Raw genomic sequence first — 19,144 nt, 5'->3', positions numbered from 1 at the left:
TTTCACACAGCACGTGAGAAATGAGCATGATCCATTATTCTTACTGGTACCCGTCAGGAGAGAGTCATCTCCAGCTTCATTCGTACTATCAGGATTCAGCCTGTGGAGGACCTCACCCCCATGGGCATCTGTGGAATGTGTGATGCCTTCAGTGCCCCATCCTGCTTCATTGTCTGAAGACAGAGGTGGCTGAGTTGAGTCTTCATGATGAGCACCGTCAGGAGTGGCAAGAGCTGTTATGATGATGGTTGAATCAGCTGTGAATTCAACATGCATCCTGCTGTGCCCCTCATATACCCATCACATTCAAGTCTCCTGTTCACCTTAAACCACTGCTACGCTTTTCACACCACAGAGGGGGAGAAGAGGGATCTTTTGCCCCCTGTACATCCTCATCACTCTCTCAACATTTTGAACAGAACTTTTTGCTTGTTATTCACATGCACTTCATGACTTAATGCAAAAGAGTCCTAAGGACAGTGGATGCAGTGAAAGGCCATGGAGAGAGGTCAGGATAATTCCTGCCCTGTATCTCAGGCTGATCACAGAGCTTCAGCACCACCGTCCAGTGGTGATACAGTGCATTTTACCTTACAGATATCAGTAGTGACAGTAAAGATCCCATTCTACAACCGTTGACGCCCCTTTGTTGCTATGTGAGTAGTGATAAGTTACAAAAAGTGCTTTTAATTTGTTATTCTGTTTATGGCAGTAGTAAGAGCAATTTTCTTCTCAAAATGAAATTCATATTTTGGAATTACTGAAGGATTATAATCATCAGAATTACTTTGTTCACAAAATTAAAAATAGATTCTGAGGATTGTCTGATTGAGAAAGGGTTAAAGTTACACTTCCTCTTATTTTAGTACAAATAAGTCATGTTCTCATATCATAATTTTGGAATATACTTCAATGGCATAAATGGTATGTGCTATACCAAACTGCATCATAAATTCAGTGGTAGAGTTGTGTCATGTCAGATTTCTAAATTCCTTTCTCTCATAATTCTGTGAACCAGAGTGATGGATATTTTTCAAAAATCTATGAAAAGAACACTCTTCTACCAGATCATTATTCACAGATTAAAAGCATTAACCCGTTTAGATACAAGTAACATAATTATGAATTCAACATTATGGTAATAACTGTTTGGCAACACAAATTAATATAACATATATGTATGTACTGAACTGCATGCAACTCCACAGTCATGCTTAACTGAAGAACAGAAAGCAATAGATGTGTTACTGGTAAGTATAAGATAAATGTTTTCTAGAGAGCTAAAATCTCACCACCATTCAGGCAAGTTATGTCACTGTCCTAAAGAGATCAGTAAACTACTCCTCTCTACAGTCATGCAATGTTGTTTCAAAACTTGCCACCAGAGAGATAGAAGTGATTAAATATGCATAGCTGATATTATTAATAGTACCTGTATTGGAAGACTCTTTTTCATGATTATTTTCTCTGGAAGGAATAATTCTATCCATTACAGGGGCTTGTGTGGAATAATCCTCTCCCTTGTCCCAGCCTGGATACACCAACTGGTCTTGCGCTGAGTCATTCTGTCTGGCCCCATGACTGGAGGCCATAGCTGTTATGATGATGGTGAAGCAATTATGAACTCAGTATATAAAGATCCATTTCTCATATTATTCTCCTCTTCGGTTCTTGTCTCTATGACAGGCCTTGCTCACATGTCTACTACATTTAATGGCAAAGAGAAGTAAAGCAGTTTTGCTTCTCATTCTGGTTTATGTTTAGAAAAGCTGCCTACCATCACCAACAGGATTGAATCCTTCCTCAAACTGAGCATATGCTTTTCAGAATCAAGATATCTCATTGATTTCCAAAAGTATTTCCCTGAGTCTTGCTTTTCATGACTTCGTATTGGTTGAATATCAAACCAAAATCCACTGATGCATAAGAACAAAGAAGGCAGAAATAACTGGAAGAACCTGATCCACCAGTAAGATTTTAATCACATAATTTGAATGTATTGACTATACCCAACTTTTCCCCCTCGAAATGTCACTATTTTATTAGTTGCAGCCTCTCCAGAAAAAATAAAAAAGCAAGTCTGGCAGCAGGGAAGGTTGGCAGATGCAGATTTATGAATGATGCACATAGTATATGAGTGAACAATTGACTGGAAGATATCTGATATAGCAATTATATAGAAATATAAAATATTTTGCATATTAAGCAATCTGTAGTTTTTATTAGATAGTCACAACCAAAGAGTACCCAAATCTTAACATATGCCCCATTAAAAACACCTCCAACCTAATAAAAACCAAACAAATAATTAAAACAAGAAAATTACCATAGGAAGTAAAAAATTAAATTGCTACTAGGCCAAATTACATTGCTATAATAATGTAATATAATATTTATATATCTATCAGTAATATATTGCATTGCATCACCAGATTTTTAAAGGATGTTGATGAAGCACCTGGAGTTGATATCTTAGAAGAATGTAGACTTGGGGACTGCTAAAGCAGTGAGCTACCTTAAACTTTTGCTTAGATTTAGGTGAAGGAATATATGCACATGATACAGCATCCCAAACAATGTCTATGATATACTTGTCTTCATTGGTCTGTGTTTGATAATCAGTAAGAGCAGATGATGACTGTTGGCAGTGCTTAGTATAGCACATCAGTCATTAGCTAGACAAACACTCACAGGAACATCAACTAATATTTATCAATTTTCAGTTACTGGCTTTACAGTAGAATTGAATCTTTTGTTTCAATTTATTAGACTGATGGAAGAGAGAAGCCTCTCTTTTATTCTACAGTATGCTTCTTTTTTCTTCACTTCAGTATCATCTAGTCAGATTTCAAAAGTGGAGTGAGTAGATATTTTGGATACTATTTATTAGTTAAAATTGCTGATTTAACAAAAACTGTAAAAAACGGGTCCAATAATGGCTTTCAAGAGGGGTGTGAACACAGCTCTCAAATATGCAAAAAATGCAACAGACATTATTATCTTTCTATTTAAACATTTACTGTTTCCTACAGATATAAGCCTGGTAGATAGCCTGGTAAAGAGTTGTGACTGCATGTGATAGAACACAAAATGTGGGAGACAATTGCAGTATTAATCCACTATAGGTATTGACACGCAGTCCAAATGAGAGAGAAAACAAACCTCCAGGACCGAGCCTGAATAATAAATTTTATATATATGTATAGAATTCAACCTGCAGATTCCTGTTGCTCAGGTTTGTTCACAGAACATCTGATATGGCTTCAGATTGCAAAATTGTTAGTAAAAACATTCTAAAATTAAACCTTAAGTAAACCCTGATAACTTACTAAAATCTGACCTGTAGTATTACCTGTATAAGGAGTTTTCTTTTCAATATCATTTTCACCTGGAAGAGTAAATTCTTGATGTTCAGTACTCCCAGTTGTATTTGCAGGGTTTTGTGCTTGACTGATCCATCCAGAATGAGCACTGTGTAACAGTGGATGTTGGGTTGGTCCTTGATGCTTTTCATTTTCACTTGTAACTGGTGCTGATAAGATGATGATTGAATCAATAATGATCAAAATACCCAACACCAGTCATATTATCCTTATCTTCATGGTCTACGCAGTAAGGCTGGATTTTGTTTTGCTTTTCTTTTTTAATTGTTGCATTTGGTGTAAAAGATGAAAGGAAGCAAAGCTGCTTTGAAAACCGAAGCTCATTTTGAACACAGAAGCTCCACCAGGAACAGAGGAAGATTTAGTATCCCAATGACCAATGGCAGAGAAAAGCTATAGGAAAAGCAGTGGAAGAACACATAGGGAACACCAACTTGCATCTCTACTTCGTATTTATTAATACTAACATAACTGTTGAGTCTGCAGATTCTGGGTTTATGAAAGTGAAAGAGATGATGAACTTTCTCTTTTGAGTTAATATCCCAATTACACAATTGCAAGGCAAGGAATTTCTATCTCCAAGGAAATTGTCATTCCTTCTGGGACTGAAAGAATATTCAGTCGGATGGAGAAAATAAATAGGTTTGTATATTTGAGGTTGAAACGCATACTAGCTTTGAACTCAGTAATAATTAAACCTAAAATAAATTAATTGCTTGCTGTTGAATTTGCTGTTTACACAGCAGAAAATGCAGTCAGAAGTCATCTGAAATACCACCACCATAAGAGATTTTCTAATAAACAGTAGAAGTCTTATAAAAAGATATGCCAAAAAATAAAATAAAATAAAAATAATAATACTTGTAACAGTAAGATGAATATTAGAACCCAATTAAAAAAAAATGCATTAGGTAGCAAACATTTCCATGAGTGATACATGGATACATGAAAGGTAAAATAAAGACCCTTTACCAGAGGATGCAAAGAATGAATTGGACCTGTTACATATGCACTTAGTCACCTGCTAAAGAAACCTATGCTAAGCATTTTCCTAGAAGAACAGAAATGGAGGAATATATATCTTCACATTTCAAATGATGAAATATTCACAAGGAGATCATTCTTGCAAATGTAATTCATTATTTTTGTAATTAAAACAAATATATAGAGAGATTATCCTGTACTATTTGGTGCTGAATTTGCATCCAGTAGGTCTATATGTTAAACTTAAGAAGTGTATTAATACAACTAATTTAACAATGCTTCAGAATTAAAAGAAACTTTTCACAGAAATTCTTTCTAGGTGATTATAGCTTCTGCCCTGTGTCACCTGGATAACATTACAGTGCTCCCAAAAATCGCAGGATCAGAAAGAATTGTACCTAGCCATTGGAGGCAGATCATATAAATCCAAAGAAGTACTGCTGTAAGTAGAAAATGCCTGTTTTTACAGAAGGATAAGAAAGCTTTCCACAAGTCCACCTGAAATATATTTATTTTCAGTGCAATCTAATTTTATGCAATTACAAGACTAGCCCCTAATCCAGCTGTAGAAAGCTGTGCCTTCGGCTATTCAGTTTTGCACTTCACTTTAACAGGGTATAGCCAAAAATGAAGTTCATATTCAACTATGTTTTAAAAAAAAATTTTACTGGAGACTATTTGTGTACACAACAAAAATAGCTGGAGAATGCATTCCATAGGCCTTTGCGCACAGAGGTTTTTAGGCTTGAAGAATGTGAGAACATTTTCAACAGCACAGTTGGCTGCTGGCACTAACACTGGTAGGAAAAAGTTCACATTTGTCTGGAGGTAGTGTATTATCCTTCATAGCACAGTTAGGAACGTAATGTTTACTCTTCCACTCAGAATGAATCCTTAGCAGTAACGGATCCTAGGCTGAGCCCTTTGTATCTTGAAGACCACAGTTTAACTTCAGCTGGATAATTTTTTAACTTTGCCAAATGTATACTACCAGCATTATCTTATTATCCCAAACTAATTAATTTACTTAAATTGATCCAAGCTTTATATCTGCAGATTTTCCACCTACATAATTTTCAAATATTGCCCTAAATGTTTCTGTAAGTAGCCTTATGGTTTTACATGTGTACTAAACAATGGAAAGAGTAGGAGGTTACTACTAAATTTTGTCATATTTGTACCTGACAAGAGCTCGTTGTTCAGGAGGCCTGATTTAACCGAGAAGTTATGATTAATCTAACCTTTATGTTTCTGAATCACCAGCTCCCTTCCTCTTCTTTGTCTTCAGATTTTACGATAGGAATTTTGTAGTTAAAAAGGGAATTTTTTTTCCTCACCAAGCTGGGTCACCAAAATGTTACACATTGCAATCTGCTTGGTTTTATTGTACTACTGGCAGTGCAAGTTTAAAAACCCTGGAGACATGGGGAAAAGTGGCAAGTAATGAAAATCAGTTGTCAAAGATAGATTTGGAATGGTAGATGAATGCTACAGATGCCACCTCTGAGGGCTCTAGCACAAATAATGTATAATTGAAGCTAATAGTATAGGAATTATAATCAGCTGCACCATAAGTGAGTTATATTTCATTGAATTATGTCATAAATCTGACTATTATCTGAAATGCTAAATTGCTTTACCCCTGCCCGCAGAGCTAGGATATTGCTCCTCTTCATCTGTATAAGAGGGGTTCCAATGATCTTGTGTGGAGATTTCCAGAAGCACTCCATGTTGCAAGTCCATAGCTGTTAGGACAATGGAGGATTCAATGCTGATCATGCTGTACGTCTATCATTATTACTTTACTGTTATTGTGTGCCATAAAGATAATGGATTATGGAAATTCATGCATAAATGGATCATAGTCTCACTACTCTTCTTATCAAATCCCTTTAGATCAAACCACTAGGTTTTATTCTTTGTATCAGACAGATGCAAAGTTTCCCAAGAGTAAGGGGGAAAAGCAATAGAAGAATAATGTACAGCAGAAGTAGTGCAAGGCTATTACAGAAGTTACAGACATTTAAATTCTAGTTTGAAGAATAATGCTCTAACTAAAGAATATAGTAGATGCCTGAGTACATGTAAAACATGCTTGCTAAGTACTCAAGTATTGAGATTCATGTTAGAATATCCACAGAGCTCAACAGAAGTAATCAGCAAAAATCTGAAAGCACCATGACTGCCAATAGAAAGCCAATATTAGTCAAGAAAGTTATAATATGATTGAACTGGTAAAATAAAACTGCTACAAGAAGCTATGACCAGAGATTGTACACATTTTCACCTGGGGAACATGCAGACACCACTAGGCCATAGAGTTTTTTTGAACATTATATGCTATGTGGAATAAGTCAGAGAGTAAAATGCAGAGTAAAAGCTAAAGAAATTAATACCAGAAAAACCTAAAATGTAGGCAAAAGGATAAAAATCCCTAAGCAAGTTGAATTGCTCATTTTGTATGTTCTTCTAATACCAAAGACTACTGCTGAAAATCAAACAGAAAAATCCTCCACTGCATTCAGAAAAAAAAGTAAGATGCTTATAAGCACAGATTTGTTTACACTACTGAGTGCACAAGTGCACAGAATAGAAGACATTAAGATGTGCTTAAATTATATTAAATTACATTCAATTACAAAAAGAAGAAAAAAAAGGAACAAGTTATTATATTTGAATGAATGAAAGCCATATAGTATGGTTATCAATGACAAAATATATACTGGGAAAAAAAAAAAAGGAAACAGAAATGCCTGAGGGTGGGGGACATTCGCTGGTTATGAGGCCAAGTAGCACCTACTAGGTGCTTCATTGAACACAGCGTTTGGCTTCAAAACCTCATATGTGGAGATCTTCTGGTTTTAAAAGAAAATTATTTTAGCTCTGGATGACTTTTTAGTTAAGAAAGAGTTATCAGATCATCACTGTGGTACTATGCATACCAGAAAAAAAAAAAAAAAGAAAGAAAGAAAAAAAGGTTATGAAAAAGGTTATGTAAATCTTTCGGTTGTGGTATTAGATCATGCCTAAATATTTTTGGTCAAAAAAAAAAAAAAAAAAAAAAAAGGGATGATATTAGAAAAGTGTGTGGGAAGAGTGCAGAAGGTGGCAAACATGAGAGTGTGTGGTAGCACTTCCTAATGAAATGAGAACCTAGGCTTTGATATCCCCATATTGTGGCCAAACATCTTACAAAAAGCCAAGAAATCTACTAAGAAAACATATCAAAGAATCGTGTTCAAGCTCTGTATTACATTTCAATCATGACACATATGTAGATTATGAATAATACAAAACAGAACTATTTTAAAATTGTTTCCTGTACCTGAACCCACCCACCTACAAACCAAACCAAAAAAAAAAAAAAAAAAAAAAAAAGGGAAAAATGATAAGCATGTCCTTCAGGAAGATAATGAATGAATGAATGTGTTCAAATTGGGATAAAACTGTGATGTCAATTTTAAGTAATGATAGAACAGATATCTATTCAACTAATATGGGTCTTATAAGATTTTTCCAATGGAAAAGGAACATTCATGAGTAATACTTGATAGAAGAGTGTCCACTCTTTAGGCAAAATACATGCAGTAAAGGAGGAGGAACATAAGATTTGTTACATAAAAGAAAAAACAAAAACAAAAACAAAACACACATCCAAAGAGAAGGGAAGTTCCTTACTAGTACTTGGAGCATACTCTTTCTTGGCCACACTTATATCCCATCCTGGAAACACCGTAGGGTAAGTCGTCTCCTCTGAAGAGTCTTCGTCATCCGAACCGTTGCCGCTTGAGGTCACATCTGCTGTGGTGATGTTAAATCTGCCATGAAGCCCTAACCCGCAAGGCCTTCTGCTGGCAGCAATTATGCTTTGCTGTCTCCCCTGCACGCAGCCCTCAGCCACTGTGGAGGCTGAACAGCACCGTGCTTGCCACGGACTGTATCTCCTACTGGTTCTTCCTCCCACAGGAGAGATCCATCACCCTGCCTTGGCCCTGCTGAAGCCACCCCACCAAGGATGTTAGCTATATTGCAGTGCCCTATGGAGGGTCATTGCAGAAAATGACTCCTATCTCATTCTTGTGTCTTCTCTTTGGGATTTGACCACCACCACTCGTTTGAAAATGGATTCCACCAGGTTTGGGTGGTAGTTTTCTCCAGGTGAACATGATGAGGCCCCGGAGCTGTTAGGACATGGTTCATTGAACAAGGAACTTGTTATTTCTTGAGAGGCACATTTCCTTCATCAAAGTCGAGTCCACCAGCACCAGCACCCTGAACATGCTCATGCCACTGAGATGGATGTGAGTGGAAAGGGAATGTATGAACCTGTGGTATCATTACATTCCTAAGACACTTAGCCAGATGAAAGAACTAGTGGCAGTCCCAGGACAGAACACAGTCCCTTGAGAGGAGTCATCGCAAAGCCCCGTGGATCTGTTCTTGCTGTTCTACGAGGTTAATGAGTTCCTCACAGGCTGTGCCAGCAAGAGAGAACAGATAGGCCGAGGTAACTTCCAGCACACGGAACATCCACCAAGACTTGACACAAAATCAGGCACAAAAGGTGATAGAAGCATCCACGACAGGTAGAAAGGATACCCAGAAACAAGCACACCCATTAGTTTTGCCTTTGCTTCCTCTGACAACCCTGTGAAGCCAACGCTGCCAGAGACCTGGGCTCAGAAGAATGGCCATTCTGCTTGAAAGACACATGCACTCCTCGTAGCCAGCTGGAATCAGTAAGATGTACACCAGAAACACTTCTGAGGAAGGCATCAGCACATTGCAGAGACACAGCTTTACCTCTGTTATGTTACCCCTGCACAACTTTTTCTCAGAACATAGCATTTCAAATAGTATTGACCCATAGCTTGTGACAGACATTTAAGGATGGAAATAGATTTTCCCCTAGAGAAATTACAGGGCTTACACTCTTTTCCTTCGCTGTGCAAGGCAGGCCAAATAGGTATATGCATGCAAACATAACTACTTGAGCATCATGTGTAGAGGCTGGAATTTCCCTCCAAAAAAGAATTTTTCCTCGGGACACAAAGACCCACACAGGAAGCCCAGAAATCCAATGTATGTGAAAACAAGATATAAATTCCAGCAGTACTGGAAGAAGTTCCTTCTAAGGATTGGAACCTCACAAGTTCAAGAATCAGCTTTTCCTGTGGCACAGGAAAGATCTCTGAAACAAGAGCCAATCAGAAGAGCAGCTACCCCTTTACACGATACTCGTTTGGTGAAGGAAGAGGATCATTGGGTAGAAAAGGGAAAAAAAATAAGAAAAAACAAACACTCAAAGCCAAAAACCCAAAACCCCAAACCCAAAATCAAGACATCCAAAGAGAAGGGAAGTTCCTTACTAGTACTTGGAGCATACTCTTTCTTGGCCACACTTATATCCCATCCTGGAAACACCGTAGGGTAAGTCGTCTCCTCTGAAGAGTCTTCGTCATCCGAACCGTTGCCGCTTGAGGTCACATCTGCTGTGGTGATGTTAAATCTGCCATGAAGCTCTAACCCGCAAGGCCTTCTGCTGGCAGCAGTTATGCTTTGCTGTCTCCCCTGCATGCAGCCCTCAGCCACTGTGGAGGCTGAACAGCACCGTGCTTGCCACGGACTGTATCTCCTACTGGTTCTTCCTCCCACAGGAGAGATCCATCACCCTGCCTTGGCCCTGCTGAAGCCACCCTAACGTAGTCTGTTATCTACACTGCAGTGCCCTATGGAGGGTCACAGCACTAACTGATCCCTTACATGTCTTATCAAAGTTAAGGACTAACAATTTTGATAATTTTAGTAAATTTTAATCAAGAGAGATTTGGGATCATATGAATGATATCTTTTTAGAATTAAATTAATGCTTCATACTTTTTTTTTTTTTTTTACACAGCTTTCATTGCTTAATAAAAACAGTAAGTCAATAAAAATTAAAACATTTCCCATTGAGTCTATTTTTTGGTATAACCAGAGATATCTTTTATTGTCTCTTCCTTTTTTTCACAGGCATTTCCCACTTTTATAAGCACTATTCTAATAACACTGTAAGTAGTTTATGAAATAGTATGTCATTCATTTTCTATTCAGTAAAGCATATTCTTTCCATTCTATATCAACAAATATATATATTTTTTCAACTCTGCCATTGTTTGAAACTACCTAACTGATCTTCAAAATTCAACTCTTTTCCTTTCCAGAGGTGTACTACCTACTCAGTATATTTGCTAGCCTCAGGTGAAACAGTGTCCTCTGCCACTACCAAAAGTACAGACTCAGAAAGAGACCAATATGTAGGTTTTCACTCCTCAAACACATAATACAGAAAACCAGAAACATGTACAGTTGATTGAAAACCCCCTCCATTTAATGCTTCGCCAGCTTTCTGCCTTGGAACTATGGTTATTCAGCCCTTAAACAAAGCACCCTCTTAGCATAATGCTCTTTACCCCTTGTTGTCTGGGTGGGTTCTTGTGTCTTCTCTCTGGGATTTGACCACCACCACTCATTTGAAAATGGATTCCACCAGGTTTGGGTGGTAGTTTTCTCCAGGTGAACATGATGAGGCCCCGGAGCTGTTAGGACATGGTTCATTGAACAAGGAACTTGTTATTTCTTGAGAGGCACATTTCCTTCATCAAAGTCGAGTCCACCAGCACCAGCACCCTGAACATGCTCATGCCACTGAGATGGATGTGAGTGGAAAGGGAATGTATGAACCTGTGGTATCATTACATTCCTAAGACACTTAGCCAGATGAAAGAACTAGTGGCAGTCCCAGGACAGAACACAGTCCCTTGAGAGGAGTCATCGCAAAGCCCCGTGGATCTGTTCTTGCTGTTCTACGAGGTTAATGAGTTCCTCACAGGCTGTGCCAGCAAGAGAGAACAGATAGGCCGAGGTAACTTCCAGCACACGGAACATCCACCAAGACTTGACACAAAATCAGGCACAAAAGGTGATAGAAGCATCCACGACAGGTAGAAAGGATACCCAGAAACAAGCACACCCATTAGTTTTGCCTTTGCTTCCTCTGACAACCCTGTGAAGCCAACGCTGCCAGAGACCTGGGCTCAGAAGAATGGCCATTCTGCTTGAAAGACACATGCACTCCTCGTAGCCAGCTGGAATCAGTAAGATGTACACCAGAAACACTTCTGAGGAAGGCATCAGCACATTGCAGAGACACAGCTTTACCTCTGTTATGTTACCCCTGCACAACTTTTTCTCAGAACATAGCATTTCAAATAGTATTGACCCATAGCTTGTGACAGACATTTAAGGATGGAAATAGATTTTCCCCTAGAGAAATTACAGGGCTTACACTCTTTTCCTTCGCTGTGCAAGGCAGGCCAAATAGGTATATGCATGCAAACATAACTACTTGAGCATCATGTGTAGAGGCTGGAATTTCCCTCCAAAAAAGAATTTTTCCTCGGGACACAAAGACCCACACAGGAAGCCCAGAAATCCAATGTATGTGAAAACAAGATATAAATTCCAGCAGTACTGGAAGAAGTTAAGGGGAAATTTAGGCTTGACATCAGGAGGGGGTTCTTCACAGAGAGGGTGGTTGCACACTGGAACAGGCTCCCCAGGGAAGCGGTCACTGCACCGAGCCTGTCTGAATTTAAGAAGAGATTGGATTGTGCACTTAGTCACATGGTCTGAACTTTTGGGTAGACCTGTGCGGTGTCAAGAGTTGGACTTGATGATCCTTAAAGGTCCCTTCCAACTCAGGATATTCTATGATTCTATGATTCTATAAGTTCCTTCTAAGGATTGGAACCTCACAAGTTCAAAAATCAGCTTTTTCTGTGGCACAGGAAAGATCTCTGAAACAAGAGCCAATCAGAAGAGCAGCTACTCCTTTACACGATACTCGTTTGGTGAAGGAAGAGGATCATTGGGTAGAAAAGGGAAAAAAAATAAGAAAAAACAAACACTCAAAGCCAAAAACCCAAAACCCCAAACCCAAAATCAAGACATCCAAAGAGAAGGGAAGTTCCTTACTAGTACTTGGAGCATACTCTTTCTTGGCCACACTTATATCCCATCCTGGAAACACCGTAGGGTAAGTCGTCTCCTCTGAAGAGTCTTCGTCATCCGAACCGTTGCCGCTTGAGGTCACATCTGCTGTGGTGATGTTAAATCTGCCATGAAGCTCTAACCCGCAAGGCCTTCTGCTGGCAGCAGTTATGCTTTGCTGTCTCCCCTGCACGCAGCCCTCAGCCACTGTGGAGGCTGAACAGCACCGTGCTTGCCACGGACTGTATCTCCTACTGGTTCTTCCTCCCACAGGAGAGATCCATCACCCTGCCTTGGCCCTGCTGAAGCCACCCTAACATAGTCTGTTATCTACACTGCAGTGCCCTATGTAAGCAATGAAGTAACTGAGCTCTGGCTCATTGTACCCGAGTAAACATAGGGTACTGACTGGAAAATATTCTCTTCCTTTCTCTCATAAGTCTTCCTCATTGAAACAATCTGCATCTAAAGTATTTTCAAAAATTAAAAGTGAAAGACTTGAGTACATCGTTTACTAAATGGCTCACGCATTCACACCTCTGAGATATGCAACTCATGACTGATCTGAACAAGTGCTCTGTTGCTACCATACCTACAGTCAACCAGGCAGAGCCCTGTACTTCACTTTTCTCTCTCCAACACATTGCAATAAAAAGCAGAAAAGAACTTCCAATTGAAAACCCCCTCCATTTAATGCTTCTCCATCTTTCTGCCTTAGAACTATGGTTATTCAGCCCTTAAACAAAGCACCCTCTTAGCATAATGCTCTTTACCCCTTGTTGTCTGGGTGGGTTCTTGTGTCTTCTCTCTGGGATTTGACCACCACCACTCATTTGAAAATGGATTCCACCAGGTTTGGGTGGTAGTTTTCTCCAGGTGAACATGATGAGGCTCCGGAGCTGTTAGGATATGGTTCATTGAACCAAGAATTTGTTATTTCTTGAGAGGCATATTTCCTCCATCAAAGTCCACCAGCACCAGCACCCTGAACATGCTCATGCCACTGAGATAAATGTGAGTGGAAAGGGAATGTATGAACCTGTGGTATCATTACATTCCTACAGTAGTAAATATATATATATATATATATATATATATTAGCGTAAGAGAAGATTGAATCATTCTACTAAAGTATAAGATTATGTAACTAGCTCTGATAGTCCAGCAAAGTCAATGAATTCTGCATAGGTTTAATAGCTGCAACAGGTCAAAATATGCACTGTATGTGATATATGTCCTAATATTTTGACAAAATGCATACAGAGCTAATGAGGTCATGCACACCAAGAATGAAATCTCTCAAGCAAGCCAGCTGATAACTTAACCTTTCTCCCTCCTAATAACATTATTCAGCAATAAACTGAAAGAGAAAGCTTACAATATGAGCTGTGTTTTAAGTCATACACATATCGAATGAAAAAAAAAAGCAAAATCTTCTTCAAAATACTACCCTATTTTTTTTTTCTATTTTTTTTATTATTTCTATTCTACACCAAGCCATCAAACCTCCTTTACCAAAGAAGGCATTCCCACAGAAATGAGGCAATTTTTAGATACAAAATTCAAACTCTGAATACAGGTGCAGATGGGAGCAGAAGGAGAGGATGGTTTGCTTGTTTTTCAGAATCAGAGACTTGGACATTCAAAATCTGATCTCTGAGCAACAGAACATCAAGAAATAAATAAATAATGGTCTCAGATTTGGGGCACAAAAATGATCAAAATGATAATATCAAAAAATTGTTAACAAGAAAATAACTGAAGAGCAGAGCTGCAGGACTCTGGTACCTCTTAAACTTCAGATTATACTGAGGAATTAACACATGATTTTATAGAGAAAAGAGTGTCTGATATCATTCTTTAAGATGTCTTCCATTTCTTACTGGTGAACATGATAGACTGAGAATCTTCTGTCTTTAGCACATCTCAAGAGATGAATCCACTGTTTATTTCAGGAAGAAAAGCTGCTATTAAAATGTGTCAGGGGAGATTGCATACTGAAATTATGTCACAGATGTCAAACGAATAAATATTTATTAGCAATCATCTGACTCCTATCTAGGTGTTATTATTTCTAGAAACATCCAAATTCACATTCTTGAACTAGAGGGACTAGATATTTTTGTTGTTGTTCTGGCATCCATTCTTATGGATGAACCAAAGTTGAGTGTGTTTTTAGAGAACATTCAATAGAAGCATCACTATTATTTATCTCTACATCTATTAAACTTTGCCTTGAATTGTCATCTGACTTCTTGTAATCACAGCAAAATTCTCACCTCTACCTGCTCTCCATAGCAAGCATTAGGAACATAGTTACTTGAATATGTATATGCTTGAATATGGCTACATGGCTTCCTTCCATATATAAAATACTAATGCAGATGCTTTCCTATCAAATCAGCCAAAGTATCGACATAAGATTTTTTTTTTCTTCCCAATAATGACATTTTTTAGAGAATGCTCCAAACCAAATAAAAAAAAAATCCACTACAGCATGGGAGTGTCTACTGTAGATGGATGAACAAAAGCAGCCGCAGTTATTGTTTGAGTAACTAGCTCTGATAACTCAGGGAAGTAACTCATATCAGCTACAGAATTTTATGATATCTGATCCATGGCACATCTGGAGATGAATCATAACTTGTTAGCAACAAATAGAAGATTGTTTCAGTTTAGAGATAAAGAACGTCAGTGGCAAAGTGCTTGCAGTGTATTAATCTGGACTGTGAACTTGATGGAGAACATTGCCAATAATGCTCAGTCAGAACAATAATGAAATGGTAATGTGAAAAACAAGGAGATGTAACAATTGCTTACTTCAGGCCCATAGCAATGACTTATTTTGATCAAAGTAGGCATCTTTTCACCAGACTTTAAGTTTACAAACAAGGTGTAGTATAGATGGATAGCCACTGGTTTTGTGTCTAACATTCATACACTATAGAGTTAGACAGGTAAACTTTTACCTATCTATCTGAAGATATATGCCTAGTGGGATGAAGTTTTTTTACTTGCTTCTTAATTTTCTACTTTCTTGCCAGTGGGGTTTTTCTCCAGGATATTAAGTTCCTGCCAGGATATTCCAATGAGCCTGAAATGTTGCACAACGTAAATACTAGACACTGGGGCATGACTTTAATTTCTCTTTTTGTTTGTTCTTCTTGTAACTTTCTCCTATGATATAGAGTATTTTATGACTTCTCTTGGAGATAGGTAGCATATATTTAACTTGTGAAAAAAGTGCTAAATTACTCATTCGCTTATTGTACAGTAACATTAAACAAAATGAATCTGTTTGGTTTTAAAGTGATGTTGCTAAGCAATAGCTGAAGCTATCAGAAAATCTCAGGTGCAGTACTTTCATACCCTCCCCCTCCCCCTTTTTTTTTCCACTAGAAAATCAATCTGCCAGCCCCAATAAACAATCATGCCAATGCTATCACTTCTGTAATATAGATATATCAGCATTGATAGTTTTATTACATATCTCTGTACTTAATTCAATCTTTTTAAATGTTAAACACCTCTAGTTTTTCTTTAGAATACCATGCCCATGATAGGGAACTGTTAGCAGCAGGTAGGGACATAAATGTTTAGAATCAATATATTTGATAAATCAAGTAGTAAAAGCAAAACCAGATACCTAGAATGCTGCCTAGAAACAATGCACAGTCTTTTGCAGTGGGTGAATAAACATCTGTACAGGCAAGCATTAAGTCACACAAGCATACAAAGGCGAATAAATGTGAAATCACCATTAGTGTCAATGAGACAAACTCCCCACTGTTACCAGATGGGATTTTTTTTCCCTTTCAGGCAATACTCTGAAGCAAAAACTCACACTAGAAACAAAACTTAGAAAATTGTCTACTTGCTTTCAAAGTTTGGGGAAAAATCATGCTGATACATATATGTCTTTTTTTTTTTTTTTTTCCATTTATATTTAGAGGTGTTATTAAACTTCTCATATTCTGTGATGAGATGTTTTGTTGAATGATTTTTGTATTTTAGTAAAGCTTTTGCTAACTGCAATACATAATACATAATAATTCTTACACTATGCTGTGATTTTTAAATACAGTAACTAGGACACTGACCCTCCAAGTTGCATAGACCATTTGACTACCTGTCAACACCCCCAAAAAAACCAAGCAAACTCATCACTATCATGTGCTTCTCTGGTGGGAAAAAAAATGTTGGCAGGAAGAAACTTTCATTTCTATTGTTTTTGACTACAACCTTCCAACAACCTTCCATCATGCCTCTATAGATCTTCTCTGTGAAATTCAAATGTTCTTCTATGTCCTTTTTTTTTTTTTTTTTTTCTCCCTGTTTTGGCTGGTTGCAAAGATCTATATTACTTCAAACTCAAGACATCGAGCAAATACATGTACAGTTCCATTTTAAGAAAAAATAAGATTACTTCAAAAGGTTTTTGTTTGCTGTAGCTGCTGTGCACCACATATTCAATAAAAGCATCACATCAGTTTTTCCCACTCAGCCCAGAAATTGACTAATGTTCTTCTGAGCCTTCAAAGCCTGCAGAGACATCACAGGCTCAAAATTGTTCTTGTGCACCTTGCCACCACCAAGAACAAAATTAATTTTAGCATTACACAAGTGGGTTAGCAACTGGACCTACCACTTATAGCATTGTTTAGGTGAGTGAGGCCATGGTTTTGACATGGATTATCCACTTTCACAACCATAAGAATATTAGAATCACAGATGTACTATTACCACAAATTGATGACAATGTCATTTTCTAACTCTGAGGTAGGAACAATGTGACTTTGAGTGATAATTTGTTACACTGATTTGTGGTACCTCATAAATATGTGTAATAAAAAGGCAGTGGGAAACACAGAATAAGCCAAACAGCAGTCTTTCAGAGTGCATGTATAAACACTGAAGAAAAGAAAAAGCAAATGTTTTGGCTCCCTTTATCTCTTTAAATAAGCAAATAAATAACTTCACCAGAAAGTGAAATTTATTTCTAAATTAATCAGTCATTAAAGTAGGTCTTTCAATGTCTTTCCAAAATTGGAGAAAATGTATATTTCACCACTTACCAGAAAGCCCTGCTGAAAGAAGAAAGCAGTTTTAATACAATCTATAACTGATGTAGTTATTATAATGCATAAATCTTACTAGTACTTCCACGATGCCATTCATCATCTTCTTTGGCGAAATCATCAAATCCTGTTACCGAAGAGATATCAGTTGATGTAGGAGAAATTTCATCATCTGTATAATGATGGATGAAAGATTACTATTTCATTATCTGCTCTGCAACTCATTACTCACAACTATATCAATTATTCTATATTGCAAACTTCATTCCTTCTTTTATTAGCACAAGGGAGAAGAAAGATATAGAGGAGGTTCTTCACACAATTCAACCCCAAATATCTTTATTTACTAACACAGCAAGATTAACACCAAAATAGATTATTTCAAGAGGAGCATATATTATAGTGGTAATGAAACATCTGGCAATGATCTCTTCATGTTGTTCAAGCTCTAACTGTACCTGTGTATCATCTGACGGTACAAGGAACCCAGAGCAAGAAGTGACATTAATTATACTCCCCTTTCTACTGAGCAATATTCAGAGTTTTAGTCCAAAAAACTAAACCCTGAATGTTAGCAGAGTTGGTAAGGATTGTCATGGCAAGCAATTGAACTACATGGCATACACCTGAGGGAATGAATCTGATCCTAATTGCTCAGGAATAGAATGTTAGTAATTATCTTTCATGATGTGAATTATATGGACAAAAAAGCATAAGGTGTTTCTCCCTTTTTTTTTTATTTTTTTATTTTTGCCTTTTTTTCCCTGCTATATTTCACTGTTAAATTATTGGTGATTTGAAAGAAAGTCAGAAGTCACACAGTAACACATCACTGCACTTAGAGGATGAACTCTGTTTCTATCCCTTAGGTTCAGTGGAGCTAGTCCTTTAGACCTCTGATAATTTCAGCTACACACAGAATATAAAAGATGAAATACAATAAAAATCACCTTCACAAGAAAGCAAAATACTGGCAAGGTACCCCAATTCACTGATTTGTCACTGTGCTGAATGCCCTAGCAATGAGTATGGCATTTGTATTTGGTAAGGTTTCAGGAAATTAAAATTTGACTTTATCAACTAAAATAAGAAGGTATTAATAACATATAATTTGACAATTTTATCACTCTGTGCATTCTGTAATCTACTGTAGTAGAAATTCAGAAAGCTTTATTTCTTTTTTTCTTTTTCCTCTTCCCCCTCCCCCTGACCCCAGAGACACACCTTTCTCCTTTCCCTTCCCAGTGATACAAACTAGAGACAGTGCTTCCTATTCCTACCTGATATCATTTACGTAGCTAGGTAATTCTTCACTTTGTTGTTTTAAAGAGGGTATAGTTGCAACCCACCATCCTTACCAGAATTTGTGACAGGAAACTCCTTTTCACCTCCTCCAGAAGAATGATCTGACAGATGTGAGACTGGAGTAACACTTCCATAATACGAGGGACTGGATCTTCTGATGGAGGTATCCACTGGAGTTGTGTCATGTGATGATCCACTACCTACATTTTCATCATCCGCACCTGAGGTTGAGGAGTCTCCACTATGACGTGTGCCATCTGCATTATAACGTGAGCCATCTTCATTGTCAATGACTATAGGAAAGAGAATATTAGGCAGTTGTTAATACCCAGGAGCTATATAGCTGTATTTCAGTTATGATAG

General features: G+C 37.7%; 1 protein-coding gene across 2 annotated transcripts in view; it reads right to left on the bottom strand.

Moving 5' to 3' along the window:
• The window catches only part of CD44 (CD44 molecule (Indian blood group)), a 61,051-nt gene that overhangs the window by 13,206 nt on the left and 28,701 nt on the right, over positions 1-19,144 (bottom strand). For both annotated transcript variants that reach the window (XM_032188648.1, XM_032188649.1), the window contains exons 5-6: positions 18,835-19,074; positions 17,553-17,648 (exon numbers count right to left, since the gene is read on the bottom strand). In XM_032188648.1, coding sequence (XP_032044539.1) covers positions 17,553-17,648; positions 18,835-19,074 — 336 coding nt within the window. The remainder of the gene's footprint in view (positions 1-17,552; positions 17,649-18,834; positions 19,075-19,144) is intronic.

The sequence above is a fragment of the Aythya fuligula genome, chromosome 5 (assembly GCF_009819795.1).
Source record: "Aythya fuligula isolate bAytFul2 chromosome 5, bAytFul2.pri, whole genome shotgun sequence".
NCBI lineage: Eukaryota > Metazoa > Chordata > Aves > Anseriformes > Anatidae > Aythya > Aythya fuligula.
The sequence above is the reverse complement of the archived record's forward strand: the minus strand, read 5'-3'. Positions and strand labels throughout refer to the sequence as shown.